We start from the raw sequence: 19,551 nt of genomic DNA on the forward strand, positions 1-19,551 counted from the left end.
ATCACCCTAAAGCACGGGCATGGTACAAATGGACAGTGTGAGTGCGCTCTAATTGTAAAGACATGAGAGAGGTATCCATCTTCTCATCTGACTTTGTGCAACACAGCAAAGAAACCTATTTATTATAGAAGTCTAGATATTGTGTTGTGTTTTCATCAAAAGTTTGGCAACAGTTATTCCACGACTGCAGTGATGGTGCAGAGATGCAGAAGACCTGGAAATACTGACCGGACTTTTTCAGGAGGGGGTCTTAAAGAGACAGGCGCTTAAATGGAGCGTTTCAGACAGAGGGTGAAATCAGGTACATTCAGACAGACAGTTTGAGAAAAATAAAGTGTTTTTTGAAAATTAAAGCATGCAAGCATGTTCTAGTAGCAACCCAAAGTACAAACCTGGAAATAAGCAGAATATGGAATCTTTAATAGTTGTATGCCTGCTTATATTTATCATATCTATCATTTCTGAACAAATCCTTTAAATGGCCCCTGAACATCTCTAATGAAAAATGTATTTGAATGGTGTGTGATTCAAACTGACATTTTTCCACGCAGCTTGTTCTGATTGGAGTAAACTGGCATGGCAGCACACATCACCTCCATTATTCCAGGACTGGAGTGCTCTCAGAAAATAAATAAATTAAAATGTAGAAATGTTGAAAAGAAAAGGAAAACAGCTTCTCAAGATCAACTGCAACAAGGTGGCATTTTCATGTTCATTGTTTTTGTCGTTAGGACTTAACAACCAAACTGTATTAATTTCCTGCTTCAGAAAATATTTGTAAAGCACATTTAAATATTATATAATATACCTTCATTAATTACACTGGCTAGTGGTCACACTGGCTAGAGTTGTTGCCATTTAAGGCACATTACTGCCACCAACTGTTCATATCTTGAATAAGTAATTGAAGTATGGTATAAAAAGCATAAAACAAGAAAAATAGAACCACAAACGTTGAGGTACGTTGAGGCATTGGTTTCAACTCTGAGGTGGTTCTCTCAACCTTATACGTACAGCTCAGACATCAGTTTCACTTACTCATCATCGCCTTTGATTTCTGACATGAAACCCCTGCTGGTAACTGACAAGAAAATATTAAATGAAGTTGCTAAATGTGCATTACTTACACCATTTCATGAAATAAAGTCAGCAGGGACACAGAGTAAGCTCACTGAAATAAATCTACCCAACAGAATAATAAACATTTGTTGCAGTTGATTCTCAAGAGTCGTTGCTTTTCTTTTTGTTTTTAATAACATTTTTCTATATTTGTATGGGTTGTAACCGATGACATTTGTCTCATCACATAATGCCTGTGAAGTTAACTTTAAAAAAGTGACAAAAGACCAAGCAGAATCGCCCTTGGTTTTGGTGGTTATATTTCAACATCAGCATATTTTCTTGGCAGCATATAAAAAAAGAAAGGAAACAATGACTACAGCTAAATATCAGTCTCTCTAAGCCATCTCTGTACAGTGTAGGTCCGACTGATGAGATGCGCCACCCTTCGTTCATTCCCTTCTGTATCAAAAGTGGAAATCCAAAAACAATCTACGAGTTTCTAATTTAACAATAGAAACTTGAGTAAAAATGTGCAGATCAATCCTCTCAGTTCTACACAAGTGTGTCACTGATGTCCCGACACATTTTCTTGACTTGCAATTTCCGGACCTTTCCTCTTAGTGCCTCTACCTCCCAAATAATTACAATTGTTCAAACAGTGGCCCTGTGAGAGACCAAATTTAGGTCAAAATAAACAACAATGAGCCTCTCTTTACCTATACAGATAATAACAAGAGCAAGAAAATAAACTCTGACATTTAACATCCTTTTCTGGGTGGTAAAAGTACTTTGTACAAGTCCCTGGTGCCTCATCATCAATCAGTGATCCATTACTTGGGCTCTTTTTTTAAATTTGAATATGAGCTATCGTATACATAATATATTTTCTATCCTGATGTGCTTCAGTGTTCAGAACAAAATGAAGCCTGCATCAGAGCAGAATAAATCACGTTAAAAAATAAGAGTGTCAGCATCTTTAACACCTTACTGGCCAATCGTAGAGCACTACAAAGGGATTAGGCTGTCAGCAGAGATGTCAGTACTCAGACTAGTGGAGTGGCGGGGAAAGTAGTCCATCCACTTACAGTTGTCTTGGCAAAAAACGGGGCCTAATTCCAGTAGAACAGAGGTTATGTGATCAAGGCCAGTGACATCGTCCCAGATCATTGGTGAAAGGGTGAGGTCTATCAGAGAGATACAGACAAGCAAAAGTGACTGTGTCTGACAAAGGCTAGTTCCTCTCCTGAACAAATACAGTCTCCTGTGGACAAAGCCCCGCCTCCTGCAGTGTGATGTCATAGTCCAAATGGGCAAGCTTCCTTCTGGGAAAGTTGGTGACAAGTTCGAAGCGTTCATTAGGGTAACCCTTGGACTGGACATGTCTTACCAGGGCCTTGATGAGAAAAACAAAATTATATATCAGAGGTGAAACTTTTTTATCAGTATTAGTGTTATAATATTCTCAGTTCAGTGGTCATAAAAAGGAAATACTCACACTGGTTTTATGTAAGGCAATAGTTTTGACAGAAATACGCTTATTCGCTTTGTTGCAAAGAGCTGGATAAGAAAATAGACACATGTCCGTCTCATGTCTGAACAGAACCAGCAGCCGGTTAGCTTAGCTTAGCATAATAACTGGAAAAAAGAGCTCAACTAGCATAGCCTGGGAACCATCTGGCAGATTGTACAAATGTACGGACAACCCGATAACATAATCCCTCTGGCTGTCACCAGCATAAAAATTACAATTTGCTGTTTTGTAGGGAGTTATGAATCACACTTTCTCAATTTCTTGATCGGAAGCAGAACTTTCTGTCGTCTGGCATTCGTCTGTAAGTTTTTAGATGTTTTTTTCACAGACTTAACAAATGGGATATAATGTGTTAATTAGTGAGCTTTAGAGATGTTGGTCTGGAGATTTTTTTAAACCTTTCGACAGAACCATGTTTGCTGTGGTTTCCACTCTTTTATGTTAAGCTAAGCCAATCGGCTTTGGCTCCAGCTCCAGTACTAAGGGCACACTCACACTGTCCATTCGCAAGCTTCATGGTTAAAGTAAAGTAGTTTGTTTGACCAGTGTGAGTACAACTATACCGCGCCCAGGCACGGCACGCTTGCCGGCCGCAGCCCGGTTGAGAGAGTTGGGCTTTTGTAAAGATGTACGGGCACAAGCGTGCGTACTTGTACAAGCGTGAGCATTGACGGCGTTCCAAATGTCTATTTAAATGTGTCTGTTCTCTGTAAAGGACATTTAAAAAGATGCTGCCGAACGGTTTGCAGTGGTTTGATGCGGAGTGTTTACTGCAGATTTGATCAGATGAAAATATTAAAAAACAAAAACAAAACTAAATCTCAGAAGGGGGATGACGTAAGCAAGAGGCATTCAAGCCACGGCCCGGATCATTTCAAGTACTGTGAGTACAAGCAGGTCTGGGCCGCGGGGGAAGAGGGAGGGGTACAATCACCCTAAAGCACGGGCATGGTACGAATGGACAGTGTGAGTGCGTGTAAAAGTGTTAAGACATGAGAGCGGTATTGATCTTCTCATCCAACTCTTGGCAACACAGCAAAGAAGCCTATTCATTATATAAGTATAGATATTGTGTTGTGTTCTCACCAAAAGTTTTGCTTTAGAAGACAAGGAAATTTGCTCTCTCTGTCCATCTGGGTAACGAAGCATCAATCTGGCTTTTGGACCTATGTTGAAAAAAAAAAAAACAGGGTGGTAAATATCTTTCAAATTCCCTCATACCTTAAGGTTCATCAAACTTTTCTGAGGTTTAGAATGAAACGCTGATGTACCATTGTCGTCAGGACAGTCCTCGTCACAGGTTTTGGAAGGTCCGGCGCTTTCGGCTGCTGGGGGACAGTGGTTACCTCCAGAATCTGCGTCAGGCTGAGGATGATAAGGACTAGCAACTGAGGGCTCCAGGTGGTTCTTTTTACTATCCTCTTTCTTGTGACTGTGGTTGTTTTCTTTGTATGGAGACTTTCTATGGGAAGAAGTGGAACTATCGGGATGTAGACGTTGCTGGGCAGCAGAGGCTGGAGGGAGCGGGATGTGTTTGCTGGTAAAAATTTTCTCTTCGTGGGGTGCTGACGCTTCGCTGTCTGAGCCATCAACAGAAATGGGACCCTCGCTGTCAGAGAAAGGCTCCGCGTCTGATTCTTCATCTGATCGGGGGGAATCGGGGACTTCGGGTGCATTTGAGGACTCGTAGTGGGTCTCCTGTAGGGAGGCCCTAATCGCTGCCTCCAGCTGACTGTCTTCACTGGCATCAATCAGACTTTCCTGGAACAGAAAACAAAGTGTGCAGCTGTAGAAAACAACTCAAAGGGCTGGGTAAAATAACACAAAAAATGGTATAACTTAATACACTAGCCATGGTTGTGTATTGGTCAATACTGATAATAATGTGACAAGCTTTGGGGTGAAACGGTGCTTTCGGGGGTTAAGGCCATTTTGAGAAACTACCATCAGTGTTAAGAGACTGATGACTGAGGAGATAGAAGTTGTTGTTTTTTCAACGCAGACATTACAGTGTAATAAAATATTTTTAGCCTTCAGGACAAGGATGAGACAACAATGAAGCTCAATCACAATATAGGAGGGATAAAAGCTCTACAGTTGACAAATAATGACACATTCCAACAGAGTCCCAGAGAGAGAAAAGAGAGCTCTTATTCGAGCAGAGAAAAAAAAGAGAATAAGAGGCAACACATGAGAAGAGAGACTCACAGAGCGTGCTCGTTTGGCAGGAGGTGCCTGACAGGATGGCCCATCAAGCTGCCCATGCTCTGCCAGGAAGCCAGTCGTCTGCTCCAGGAACGACGCCACGTCCAGCTCATTCCACTCCACCATTTTTTGACCTGAAGTGAAACATGTTTGAACCATCACTTAATCACGCACGGATGACAGCACATATATGGTGCCAATTTAAATTAAGCTCCAGAAATGTGAATAACGCTTCAACCAACTTCCCATAAACACTCACCTGTGCGAGGATCGAGGATTGAAATATAGGGAAACTTGTTCAGCTTGTAGAACTGGATGTATCGTTGTCCCTCTTCACTATCATGATATACCTGTAATGAAAGAAAATGCACAATACAATAGAGACATGAAGCTCACACCAGATGTACATGAATTTAGTGACATATATGTGAATATTTGGATAAAGAGACTTGGACTTCGGGACAAAGTGGGATTAGTTCACTGATAGTTTTTTTCCTGCATTATTTATAGACAGGCGTCAACAGGCAGCTCCGTGTTGCTGGTGACCCCTATTTTAATTCAATAAGTATTCCTTATTTTATTATTTAAGACTCATAACATTTGTTATCATCATTGTGTAATTTTTATGATGTTGATTGAGGGAACAAAAGTAGTATCTGCTCCAAATATTCGCTTAAGAAAATCGGCAGTTCATATCGGTCATCGGCTATGGCTGATGGAAAAAAATTGGTATCTGCCCCATATTGGTCGATCCCTAATTTTTGCATCAAAAAACTAAATTAATTTCTCATATGAATAATGGAGTTAAACATGACCTTCTCATCATATGAGTTAGGGAAGATGGACGCCTTAGAAAGTCACAAAGTTTGCAGGAACATGAAAGCCTCACAGACCACATATGACCCTGGGATTTGAAGCTACATACCTGCCAGAATATGAAGTGCTCTCTGATGATGGTCTTCACTGCATCGTTACTCCACACATCCCTGTTCAGGCACTGGCAGGCAAAGTCCTGAACATTTTGAATGTTGATCATTAGCCACTTGTTCTCCAGTTGCCCACAGTCTTTTGCCTGTAAGCACAATATATGTCATTAGAAAAAATACAGTAAATCAAGATGGATTTGGTAATTTCATAAATGATGAGATAATTAAATTGACATGTCTGGATGAAGACCAGAAGGACATTGTGTACGTGGTTAAAGTTCCCCTCCACACATGTATTAAGGCATACAAAAATACTCTAATGTCTGACATGTTTTTGCTGAAATAACAATATGATTAACACATTAAAATACTCAAAATTAAATACAACCCTCCCTCATTAAAAAAAATCAAGAATACAGGAATGTGCAAATAATTTTGATTAAACAAGTTTAAGTGCTGAACCCAAGATGCCTTCCCCGAAAAGTCTGTTCTCAGTATTTGCGCACTGAAGGCTTTAAGTTTCCACACCATACATGTGTAGGCTGAATATTGGACCGGGACTGTTCTCAAAACAATTTGCGATGTCACAAATTATCCTTGTAGGCCGGCATCAGAAAATGTAAACTTTTAGCAGTGAATGTGAAAACAGCCTTCTGGTGTGAAACTCTGCACATACATGATTCTACGCAGTGACGCGTAAACATTCAAATGTAGGAAAAAGAAGGAAATCATATTTCTGTCTTTGAAGATAACATGAGTCTCATTATGGACAACGACCACATCAGTGGCACGTGACCGCATGTCATGGTGGGCATGTAGGTTTTAATTTAATATTTATTATTTAACACTATACCAGCTGTGAGTGCACATTTAACCAAAGAAGACCCATTTATCAAAAATGACAACCTACAAAACTCCTGCCCTTCCAGATACGGCAGACCTGACTTCCCACCTGTGATCTACGCAGTCCCCATCTGAAATTTCACACAAACTGTACAAAGAAGTCTGGTTTGAAATGTCCGGTGAGTGACTCCTCACCGTCTCAAAGCTGCCTTTGTGCATAAGCTCAATGGGAGGACGGAAAAGGTCTGCCAGGGTGCTCAGTTTCTTATCCACTGTTCCCCCGTTGCGCAGCTCCTGTTCCTGGCGAACTATGGAGAAAAAAAACAAAAAACATTCATAGTCATTACATGAAGTAAAAACACGGTGAAAAAGGTTGAGACAGAGAGAAAGTGACCGATCGTCTTAACTATGTCGCATTAAACTAATACCGCATTCACTACCGACCAGATTCCTTAAGCTTGGAAAGCTTGAATTTACTTACTTGTTTCTGTTTGGAAGTCTCGGAAACCATCAAATATAGATCGAGCAGGTCTTCTTCGCTTTGGCACTGCGTGTATAACAAACACATTAAACGTCACATTCAGAAGATGACTGAAACAGCAATTTAGTTTAACATTTGTTGGCATGAAGTAAAATAAGAAAAGTATAATACCTCCAAACAGTGGTTCAGGTTCCACCAATATGTCCTGCTTCTGGGGAATGGGGGCTCGTACTTCACTGAGACATAAAGGCAATATAAACATTATTATTCTAAGAAGCAGAAGAGAAAGTCTAGAGAAAAACATCTGGTATAAATCAAGTTATAAATTGTTTTGTTCACCCAGTAGCAACACAAATCACAACAATGAACCTCACATTCCCCCCCCGGCTAACTAATAACAACAACAGCAACTCTAAACTATTATGGACACTATAAAACAATCAGAGTACATATTTAAGATAATAAAATAGAGCAAAAAAAGTAAAAAGACTTTGTTTAACTTTGGCCTGACTAAAGTTTGTAAAAAGAAGAAATATTGGAAACAATCTTCTTACTCTGAAGGGGGAGCTCTGCTGCTTGAAGCTGCTGAACTGGAGCTGGTGCTGGGCTCCTCTGCTATGCCGCCTCCATCCAGAAACATGGTCACTGCCATCTCCAGGTTGTTGCTGCATGCTTCCAGCATATGTTGTCCTACACTCTCTGCGGCTCCTAAAAGACACGGACATACTGATGCTGAAAAACCCTGTGGATAAAACCGTAATGCACAGCTACATGCGTGTCGTGAAACAATTACTCTATGGAAGATAGAAAAAAACCCTGTAAACCCTCAGTAAAATATCTGTTTCATATTGAAATGACCTATTTAATGGACTATATTGATTTATTCATACAGGAGCTTGTTTACTACACATCATGTATACTTTACATTTACTAGTAACTTTACTTTTTTAAAGCATCCCATATTTTTTTGTTTGTCTGATTAGGCCTACTTTCCTTTATGAGGCCCCATGGCTACAGCTACGGTTGTTAATAGAGTCGACATTGACATTGATATCAATATTTAAGAGTTTAAAAAATATGACGATATTGGCAGATATCTGTTTTTAATACATACAAACCTATTTAATATGAATCCTTATTTGGTTATTAAGGAATTGGGACCAAGATGTGTATCATTCAGACATTTAACAGTTTAAAAATGCCCTGTCAGTGCTGTCAGGGAGACAAACTGTGTAAAGGAAACACTGTTTCTAAAAGAAAACAAATACAGTATATCTTCGTCAGTTCTGTACTGCAGTCTCGTGTTCATTAAACTGACAACCTCACTGCTATAACCAGTTTTTGTTTAATTACTGACCTTTTAGAGCTACTAGTTTGTATTTATTGGCCTTTGTTTGTGACAATGCAAACTTGTACACAATTAAAACATTTTTTAATTGTCTTTGTCAAGTCATGTCTCCATTTTAGTGTCAAAACAAAAATTAGCTTTCCAACTATGGGGTCCTAGGAAATGCACGAACAGTCTAGACATGCTGTTCATTGTGATGGAATACCAAAAAGTATTTGCAAGTTGACAGCAACAATGTACTGAAATGAATGAAAGCTTAACCACTGCCTGAAAGTTAAAGCATCCGTTACAAACAAAGGCTGTGGTGTGCTTTGGGAAATAGTAGGGCAGTAGTGTAGCTCAAGTGTAGCATACGTGATTCAAAGCTACAAATGTGCTGATAATTGTCTTTGAAACAACGGAAATGGCTTGAGACTATTGACCGACACAATAAATAAATACATAAATAAACTGCATGTGAGAGGACACCAGCTTCTTGGGTTAACTTTAGTATTTTTTAAGTGAACAGCACCGTTGACTACGCTGAGCTCTCCGTGTGCACTGCGCATGTCCGTTTCACTTTCCAAGTCCAGCAGCAGCAGCCCCCGAACTGACTCTGCTCTCTTTTCCGTTAAATAACTTAAAACACCGTGTCCACCGGGTCAAAATCACACATAAACTACTGGGGACTTCTAAACGAGTAGTCGGAGACGGACAGAGAGCTCATCCCGAGTGTTGTTAGCGCTCACAGCCAAGACTGAGGTTCACAGTCACACATCGTGCAGCCTGGCTGGTGATGAAGAAGGCAAATGTTGCACAGCCGACGTCCATATTCCACACGATCAAACAACATGAAATGGAAAAATGGAGCAGAAAACCAGCTCCGGGCTGGCGAGATAGTGTGTTTATTGATCCCCTCAAAGAAAATATGATGTTTTTAAAGTGGCTGTGACAGATAATATTCAAAGCGAGGTGGTTTTCTGGTGCTTTTTCCGAGTCTTTCACTTGAGTTGAGCAGATAACTGGCTGTGCCTTTTTCCCTCTGCAAAGCTTGACAGCGTAGGGACCAGGGGGAAGACTTAACGTCCCGTTTTCTTATCTACGCACTAATTTCGTGGTTTGTTAGACAAGGGAGCTATTGCTGTTGGACAACCAAAACCTATTTAATAGATCACGCGTAAAATTAAATTGTATTTTTACCTGTTATTGCTATGAATTGTTGTATTAACCCATTCAACCCCGGAGCTGAGGTGTCTCCGAGCGCCGCCATCTTACCGCCACAAACAACAACATAAATGTGGCGCATGCGCTGCACGGTCCTTTCCCCCCGGCCTGGCGCGGCGCGAGCCCCATACGTCACCAACGTGCTGCATTGTGGGTTATGTAGTGCTCTAAATATAAATGGCGTGTTACTGGCATATTTACAATTCCTTGAAAAAATTTAATTTATAATTTATTAACTGCTTATACTGCGCTGTAACTTTTTATTACCTGTCTTTTACAACTATACTAAATTAAAGGTCGAATATGTAGAATCTGTATTAAAAGCAATATTTTTTAATAAATTAAAATTTCCATAAAATATATATAAATATATATATTTTTAGTTTGAATTAATATTTAAACATTTTTTGACGGGTTTGTCAATGACTTCCTGTCACATTCCGTTTTTATTGTACCAGCCAGTAGCGTTGGGCATTGCGGGTTGCCAGGGTTGTTTGTTGTTTGGTGCAGCTACTGTGGGCTGGTACTGTGTGAAAGGGAGTTTGCCAATCCTGCAGCTGCTCTTTCTCCATATGCAACCTTTAATAATTGACAACTGAAAACTCCTTTTCAGAAATCGCTTCTCTTGTTTGTTTTGATCATTTTTAATTACTTTACTTGAATATATTTTTATGTGTTTCTTTCCAATGCTTTTCAAATATTTTATGTAAAACACTTTAAAGTACCTCTTGTTGGAATGTGCGATACAAATCAACTTGCTTTCCCTTGCCTTCAGTCGTTAAAAAATGTAATCTCTTGGAAACAACAACAAACATTGTGTCCTCTACAACCATTTTTGTTGGGAATATTCAGAACCAACCATGCTGTAGCAGATATGTGTTTAATAATAATTCAATAATAACTGGAACTGTGAATTTGCTGCAGCAAAATTGTTTTCAACAAACATAACACTATTAGTATTAAAGATGTTTGCTGGACGTTTAGAAAGGTAAACATTTTTTCATGGGGATGATGTTTTCTATTCCACATGCAGAGATGTTTCAGTCACAAGATGATGTGTCTTGTGATTTGTGTGATGAAGTGCATTCCTATAACTCAGCCGTGATAGTTGCAGATAAATTTCACATCCACATGTTATGATATGGACTGGCACCTTAATTAAAGACGTGTAGAACAAAAATGTCAAGAAGACATTCAGTAGCTTAACTATAATGAATTTGAACTTCAAAGTGACCTTTAATTGACGGACTTTTGAACATTGTTGTACTCCTAAATTTGGGCTGTATCAGCCATGACAAATATTATACCTGTCAAATTAAAACTACATCGATTTTCTCTTTAAGTGTAATTTTATTATTTGCATAATACATTCAGTTTGAATACAGCATTAACCAACTCCATGACCTGAAGACTCAGTTCTCACATCAATCAGCTATTTGTTCATTCAGTGACCGATCGAAGTCAAGTTAATCTTGTTTACGGTATATCACACACGTATCTGCTGTGCTGCCTGGCATAAACAATAAAGAAAACAAGGGTTTCACGGTATAAAGCAAAGGTGATGATGGAACAGACTTTCTACATCCTGATATGTCCTAACTATATTTACAAATACACAAAGTGACACTTACAATCCACTGGCCAATTGTAATTATAAAGCTGAATATAAATTAAAATCACGTTATGTTCTTCAGTTTTGCTGCTGTCTTTCATTGGCTCGTCAATGCTTTGCAGTTCAGTGATGGTGGATTTATTAACTTCAGTTCCTATGAAAGTGAGCAAATAAAGACTCATTTTCTTGCCTACAAAGGTAGATACAATATTAAACTCACGCCACTGTAACAGTTCGAAGGTGCACTTTAGCCCCAGATAAAAGGAATTTGATGATAATGGCGTGTGTCTGATGTTGCACCTAGTTTAGCATTTTCCATGTAAACCCAGCAATGCATTGAAATCTGATGCATCTATGTCCAAATGTGACCTTTTAGTCCTGAGGTGGGAAATTATTCTCATGTAAAAGATGCATCACTTTTTAATTGTTACCTGGGAGTAAATCAAGTGCACTCCAGCATTATATACACAGGGGACCTTAAGAATAGGCAACTCCAACTCCACATACATTTACATAATTGTATATTTTTAAGCAATACTGAAGGGCAAATGAGAATATTTCAGAACGTGTCAATGTATTGTCTTACACATCTGAAAATGCTTAACCCAGAAACTTGATTGGAAATTGTTTACAGCATGACATAATTTATCTTACATTAGCCAACACTTAAGCGATACCGGTCCTGCCATCAGTAACTTCACTTCAAAAAACAATCTACATTTTAGTGCCATCAGTTCAAATATAACTAACAATTTTACCGAAGTCAAAAGAACCAAAGCTGTAATCAGGACTGTATTCAAGGAGAAAAAAAGGAGGGTGATGTACTGCTGATTACAAAAATCATTTATGGAAATTATTTTTACATTCTCATGAGCCATCTTTTTTTAATGCAGAGGTTACGCTTATTGGTCAGAAATTGGGCTGTAAAATATCTGCATAAGGACAAGGAATAGACGAGGCTGCTGGACATCAAGGTTCATCAGTAATGATCCCAGTTTATTAAAGTTATTCATCAGTTTCTGCCGTTTTCCTTAAAAAGACAGATGTAAGCTGCTGCTACTTTACTAAACTGGCTTGAATTTGCTCGGTGTCAGGTTTTTTTTAGAGCTGGTCGCTCGTACAGGACAGCTTTGAAGTGCGTTGAAACTCAACGATAAGATAAGCATTATTTTATGATAACAATATTTAAATCATATTGTATTATGGACTTTCCCTTTAATGTTTATGCTTAAATTGTTCTTTTACCCGCTGTGTACCTTGCGAGAATAGTCTCATCCTGTCAAAATCCCTCAAATAGTAAGAATACCACCCTTTCCTCTCATACGATAGCAGTGCAACTTCAAAGACGTGATGAATAAGACATGTTATTTTCCTGATGGACACTGAATGATTGAGGAAATATGTCTCCATACTTTATCCCACATGTGAAACAATTAAATAAAATTAAGTGCAGAAATGAAAAATAGGAAATGGGTGTAGGGTACTTCTTTCTTAAAATCCTTTTCACAGTTCAAATTTAGCTTTAGAAATAAATAAGCTTCCACACAATAGCACAGATCAAGGTGTGAGTGACTGCATACATGTACGTTTAGTGAATCATGGGTGAGAGTGAATGATGGAATGTATATTTGTGTACGAAGTGACTATATGATTTAGTGTGATTCAAAATGAAGTTGGCAGGGCGGTGAGGGAGAACACTGAAGTTGGCAGGTGAACTTTACACTGCAGTTTAGAAGCGGATAAAGGTAGCGTCGATCTGGCGTACGCTGGGCAGCGCCAGCATGATCTTTCGCCGATACTGCGGGTCCTTCTGTACGGGGTTTCTTTCAAGGTAGACGGTCTCCAGAGACTTGGCATTCTTCAACTCATCGAGATCTGACCAGTTATCTATCTGATTATCATTCATCTGGGGAGGGATTGAAAGACAATATAACCAATGAGAGGACAGATAAAGAGTGCTTAAACATAAACTTTAAGCACTCTTGCAACATACAATGTAGAAGATGTGGAGACAGAAGAAGACGACTAAGAGTTAATAAGACATAACAAATTACTTAATTAAGGATCTCTATACAAGTTAGAATTATTGATAAATGGTATAGTTTAATAAACAAATAAATGTATTTATAGGTGCTTTAAAACATTACTGTGTTATAAACCATTTATCAAATGTTTATGTACTACTTCTAAATGCAAAATAGGGGGATGAAAATAAGTTTCCATCTAATTTGTAAATCAGCTTCACAATGCATTTTTAAAAAGGGGAATTTAACTGCACTTTTTGTCTGTGCCCCTGGGTTCTTGTGGTAAAACATTGCAGATGCATCATGGGAAGTAGTGAGAGCTCTTAATGGCTGTTACCAGAAATTGCAAATGATGCTTACTCATTGAAACTGATACAGACAGATATAGGGTTGGTAAACGGACTGTCAACAGGACACTGATGAATTAAAAATGTAAACTCAGCTTGATTTCCCTTTTAAGACTTAATAATTACATCACTTTGTAAATGCAGCGCTTATGTTTTACTTTGACAACATTTAACCTGAGACATTTGAGTAATATCAATTGTTGTCTTAGCTATTAATCATTTTCAAATTAGATTTATTTGTTGATCTACATTAGGGGGGAAATATTCTGGCGTGTTTTTTTATTTCTTTAAACCAATCACAATCATCTCGGGCGACACTAAGCCACGGATGCAGCGAGGTAAAAGAGGCAGCCAATGGCAGACTTTACACCAACAGTCTACATCCGGTGAATCTGACTAGTAAGTGCTTATATATCAAATTAATAATTCATTGCATTTAACATTTCATAGCAGTACAAGCACATGTGTAAATAATGATCTAATGATGGCGGCACTCCATTTGGGTGAGCTTTGCTATTGCATGCTGGCTCTTTGGTAAGACTTACTGACACTTTTAATAGAACAGAGACATTGTTATTGTCACTAGTTATCATTTAGTTAGTTTATTAATTTTTGTAATTATTTTATTCTTCTATGTCATGACAACATGTCTGCTGTGAGAAGTATTAGTAAGGCTCTCGCAGCTCTATAACAATGAAGCACAAGACAAAATAAAATTTAAATAAAGACCATCAAATTTCCTTCTAGTTGAACTTCACAAACTATCCGTACCCAGAACTCCTCCAGATTTGTCAGATGGCTGATGTTTTCAATTTTCTTTACCCGATTGGCCGCAATGTCCAGGGTTGTAAGCTTTTTCTGTCAGGGAAAACAAACGGTTTTTAAATGTCCAGAACAAACTTTGTTGTACATGTTTTTACAGTTATCCAAACACATGAGGGACAGTTTGGCATTCAGTCCTTTCAGAAATAGGCAGTGGAATTTCTATAACTCACATTGTTTTCCAAGCCCTCAATGACCTCAATGCCATTGTGGCTCAAATAGAGCTCTTTGAGGTTAACGAGATTCTGTAGACCCTCAATTTTAGTAATCCGGTTACTCTGCAAACAAAAGTACACAACATTATTTATCAATGTTATGATATTCACACGTTTTATTCTTGTAGCCACTCACGTGTGCTAGGAGAGAATTTGTGAATCACCTGAATGCTTAAAACAGTTAGGTTGTGTAAACCCTCCAGATTCTGAAGCGTAGTTATTTTATTGGTGCCAAGAAACAAACTTTGCAAAGATGCAAGTGTATCAAGGTTCTCTATGACCTGTGAACACAACAAAAGAATGAGACACAAATAAACACAACATAATGACTTCATAATTATCATACTAACGTGTCAATGTCAATATCATAAAATTTTACGCCATCATTTTTGAAAAAACATGCTTTTACTGTATATGTATAGTATTGTTTTGCAAAGTTTTTACAAATGGTAAATGTACTTATGTAGCACGTTTCTAGTCTTCTGACTACTCAAGGCGCTTTCACACTACTTGTCGCATTCACACAGATGGCAGTGGATATCTCCATACTACCTAATCTAACCACTCACACCACATTCACACACCCATGTGCAGCACAGGGATCAATTCGGGGTTCAGTGTCTTGCCCAATGACACGTCGACATGCAGACCGGGGGAGCTGGGGATCGAACTTCCGACAACTTCTACAACATTTTTCACTGCCAAAGAGACCCTCTATGTCGTACCCGAATGCGATTGGAGCCCAGCTCCAGCATGTCCAAGCGTGTGAGGTGTTCGAGGTTGGCAATGCTGCCAATTTTGTTGTGAAGCAGAAAAAGTTTCTTCAGTTGAGTCATGTGCTCCAAACCCTCCACCTTCCTCAGCATATTGAATGACATGTCAAGCTGCCTGTGAATGAGTCAAACAAGCATACTCATTACAATTCACGATATTTTAAATGTGGTACATTTGTTCTATAACAGCTTTGTAAATGAAAAATAAAACTCAGTGAATTTCTTCCCCCTCAACATTCACTTAGTACTAGTGCGTAGATATCAGGATTCGCCATAAGTAATTGCGGAAACAATAGAGACAAAGTCTTCTATTTTCTTCAGACTTACTCAATCTCTGTGAGGTTGTGCAGGTTCTCCAGTTTGCGGATCTGATTGTCATAGAGATCTAGTTCCCGCAGTGAGCTCAAACTGTCAAGATTTTCTATCTTTTTAATGAGATTTTGTCGTAAAGAGAGTGTCTGTACAAAGAAATAGATGAAAAGAAAGCAATTAACGGACACAATCAATAGCTGCATTTTATCATAGATATATCACATTTTCAGAAATGATTAACAAAGAAAAAAGAACATGTAGCTGCATCTAAAATCCTGTATAATTTCTATTGTAAGGAAAAATAAAGGAATAACTCCTCATCACTCAATGGCCGTGGCACTAAACACTGAGTTTACTTACTTGAGCCTTCTGTAGCACCTCTAAACCTTCAATCTTTCCAATACGACAATGAACAAGATCAACATCCTAAAAAGAAAACACAAACTTTAGTATGACATAGTGTCTATTAGTAATAGATGTCCTTATTATGGTTTATCATGTACATACAATCTCCCAGCAACATATAGTTACATTGAACATAACTCTTTAAAATATAACAATGCATAACAAAAAAAAAACTCCCAAGCTCTACAAAAAATTCTACCACAAAATGTTAGCTTCCTTAAAGACAAGTGAAGTATTTTATAATCATCCACCAAAGTGGTTAGAGATGGAGGGCATTTTACTAAAGAGCATTAAAATATAAACAGAAGCAGTGTTTTTACACTATCTTCTAACCTCTTCCTCTGGGTCCAAGGTGATGGTGTCCATGTCAACAGGAGACTCCTCTTTACCTTTAATGGGAGCAAGAATAAATCCGGTAAACTAATCTGATCATTGTGTCAGGGTAGGACATTCATAAACATGATACAGATGTTGAGAAAACTCATAGTTATGTAATGCTCATGATAGTCTAGTTGTCATGTCACACTTTTAATCATTACAGTGCAGCTGACAGCCTGACTTGTGTTTTCTCCTTCTACGTGGCTGTGCTGGAGATGTCATGATTTACCTGTGGTAGCGGGCTGATTGGGGTCCATATTGCCATTGATACTCCTCCTCCTGGTCTCATCATCACCAGACTCCTCAGACTCGCCCCTTCTGTCCACTAACAGTCAGCAGACAAAAAAAGAGAAGTGAAGGTTAATTTCACCATACAGGCATAAAAGCTGTTTTATCGGTGACACATCTAGCTGATACACAGGTAATGTGATGCAAATTCTAGGCCTAGCTCCACCTGGCCCACAGAGGAATCAGGGGATGCCATCATATGCAGCATCCAGCCTCCGTCTGTCTCAAACAATGTTTCTACTCTCTGCAACATATGTGCCAAACCGGTTACACCTACTACTGACTTAAATCGGTTGGTTCTAGTTGCTGTTATATTTCCACTCTTACCAGTTTGGAGACAACTCACAAGCTATGGTTTAGCTTCCTAGCTTACCCACATCAACACACGGGGTAAACACTGCTAACCATGCTAGCTATGTTAGCTGATTGGAAAACAGTAGGCAGTTTTACGAGGTAAAACACATAGAAACATATTATAACTGCGGGCAAGCTAACCACGTTTAACATAAAACCTAGTGTCAAACCATTAGCCTAAGTTGGATAACGCAGATATGAAAAGTGGAATTAGATGTTGACTAGCAGGATAGTGTGAGCTAACGAGGATTGTTGTTAGCCTGTTCGCTAGCAAGCCAATGATGACGGTGTGTTTAGAAACAAGGACAACGAATCGCAGGAAGTGCTTGTATAGAAATAGATAAACTGGTCTAAATGAATGCCGGCTCATCCAGCTAATACAATCATGGCACGGATGCGTCTTTACATATTTACTCACCTTCCATCTCTTGAAGCTCTCCAACAGACCGAGAAGCCATGTTTCCTGTAAACAGTCCTGACAACCGCTCAGCCAATCAGGTGGAGGCTCATACTGCGGACAGACACAAGATGGCGCTGATGCCACACACTGAAAAGCTGCTGACAACAAGGTGAGTACACACAGTATTCTGTCCATGTAATATAACTGTAACAGTACCATAAATAAACAGTGCGGGGATTTAAGAAGGCACCATGATTCAAGTACTTATTAGAGGCACTTGATTACTGATAAATTCATGAGGAAAATGTACTTTTGACTCCATTAGATTTATCTTCGCCTACATTGCAGATAAAAAAAATTCTTAAAAGGTATGTCTGAAGATATACTTTAAAGGTTGAATATGTAGAATCTTTATTAAAAGCTATACTTTAAAAAAAAATCAATACATCCACGGGGCGTTTTTTAGGGATACAGAATGAAAGTAATGCTTTTCCATTAAAAAATATATTTAGTCTGAATTAATATTTAAATGATTATTATTTTTTTAATTTAAACATTTTGACGGGTCTGTCAATAACTTTCTGTCCCATTCTGTCTATTTTATTAGCCAATAGCGTTGGGCATTGCGGGTTGCCAGGTTTGTCTGTTGTTGGGCGCAGCTACTGTAGTCTGGCACTGGGTGAAATGAAGTTGACCAATCCTGCAGCTGCTTTGTTATTTGTCACAGAAGCTGAGTGACCGGAGACGGGCAAAAACGAGAGTCAAGTGAATGCATGGCCTATATTATCAATATAGGCCATGCATTCACTTGATGGACTGATATAAAGGAGTTCAACAGCATTAAAACACATGCTGAAATGGCTACGTTTCTCCTTGATATGTAAGCTAACTTTCATGTTTACGTAACGCTAACAGCAAACGGTAACAGCTTACGGTAACTATCAGTCAAACACCTCTGCAATACTTGGTTTTATGGTGCCATTTGTCAGAGGGGATGGGTTCAAACAGGCTCAAACAGACCCCGATCTCGCTACTGGACCAGGTCTGACCAACCTGGCATCCCGATGGAATTATTATTATTTTTACGACTACGATCTTGAGACACATGATGCTGGTGTTTTGCTCATTCTACATATTCAATCTTTAACATGAATGCAATGTATTATTAGCAAAGATAAATTTGTGAAAAAGAAATACATTTAAACAACCTTGATGATAGGCTTACTGGCTTATAGGCAAAGTATCCACAAAGGTAGCCATGCACAGATACAACTGGGATTCAATGGGCATACCAAATGTATGTTTAACATAAAAGCCCGTATATGAATATGTTAATGATCATTGTAATATCTTAAAATTTTATGCACCATAAAAAGCTGTGTGTATAGACTTTAGGCTGACCCAGCTATTAGGCCCAATTTAATATGCAACGCAATTTAAAACAATATTTTTAGTAGGGGGTCCCTGCTTCATCTCTCTTTCAGCTAAAGGGTCCTTGGCGTTCCAGACCCCTCGCCTAGAATATGATGCACTAAAACATCCAACGGTACTTAAGCCTAAAGCTCAACCAAGATCAATTACAACAGAAACAAACAAAACTGTTTAAATGTTAATGCATCATTAATAATAGTCCAATAGTATGAAGGCCAATGCAGTGTTATAACATTGTAAGGGTCTATTCTACATCAAGTTATTATACTTTTCTTTATTTCACTGATAAGAGTTTTGTGCAAAGAGATTTTTTTTAATTTAGCTTAAGTATACAGTCAAAGCAGTTGTTTTGCCACAATGTATTTTTACACTGCGGCATTTCTGATTTTAGTAATTAAAAGGTTATTGTTGTACCTCATTATTATTAACCTACTGGGACTATCAACAAGAATAACAACAACACAAACACAAATGGGCCCTTGCTTAGTTCCTGCTGCAAATTTATGCAGTCACAGCTGACTGTGAATAGGCCACATAAAGAAGATATACACATTAAAGAAGCCTAAAAAAGAAAAGAAACATTTAAAAGTA

General features: G+C 38.5%; 2 protein-coding genes across 2 annotated transcripts; both read right to left on the minus strand.

Annotated features, from left to right (window-relative positions):
* Positions 1 to 1,358: 1,358 nt before the first annotated feature.
* Positions 1,359 to 9,681, minus strand: ubxn7 (UBX domain protein 7; the record flags this gene model as incomplete). Its single annotated transcript, XM_083927886.1, has 11 exons — positions 1,359 to 2,455; positions 3,680 to 3,759; positions 3,865 to 4,354; positions 4,802 to 4,932; positions 5,058 to 5,148; positions 5,724 to 5,870; positions 6,763 to 6,875; positions 7,049 to 7,114; positions 7,220 to 7,284; positions 7,603 to 7,756; positions 9,576 to 9,681. The coding sequence occupies 11 exons, from the start codon at positions 9,679 to 9,681 to the stop codon at positions 2,294 to 2,296; spliced, it is 1,605 nt and encodes a 534-aa protein (XP_083784012.1). The 3' UTR covers positions 1,359 to 2,293.
* A 1,403-nt stretch (positions 9,682 to 11,084) lies between these two features.
* On the minus strand, positions 11,085 to 17,617 carry ppp1r7 (protein phosphatase 1, regulatory (inhibitor) subunit 7). The gene is made up of 10 exons (XM_083928971.1): positions 17,548 to 17,617; positions 16,717 to 16,812; positions 16,443 to 16,498; positions 16,065 to 16,130; positions 15,720 to 15,850; positions 15,345 to 15,507; positions 14,784 to 14,900; positions 14,578 to 14,682; positions 14,354 to 14,440; positions 11,085 to 13,117 (listed from the first exon to the last, which is right to left on the minus strand). The coding sequence occupies exons 1-10, from the start codon at positions 17,585 to 17,587 to the stop codon at positions 12,941 to 12,943; spliced, it is 1,038 nt and encodes a 345-aa protein (XP_083785097.1). The 5' UTR covers positions 17,588 to 17,617; the 3' UTR covers positions 11,085 to 12,940.
* Positions 17,618 to 19,551: the final 1,934 nt, after the last annotated feature.

Source organism: Echiichthys vipera, assembly GCF_963691815.1.
Source record: "Echiichthys vipera genome assembly, chromosome: 15".
Lineage (NCBI taxonomy): Eukaryota > Metazoa > Chordata > Actinopteri > Perciformes > Trachinidae > Echiichthys > Echiichthys vipera.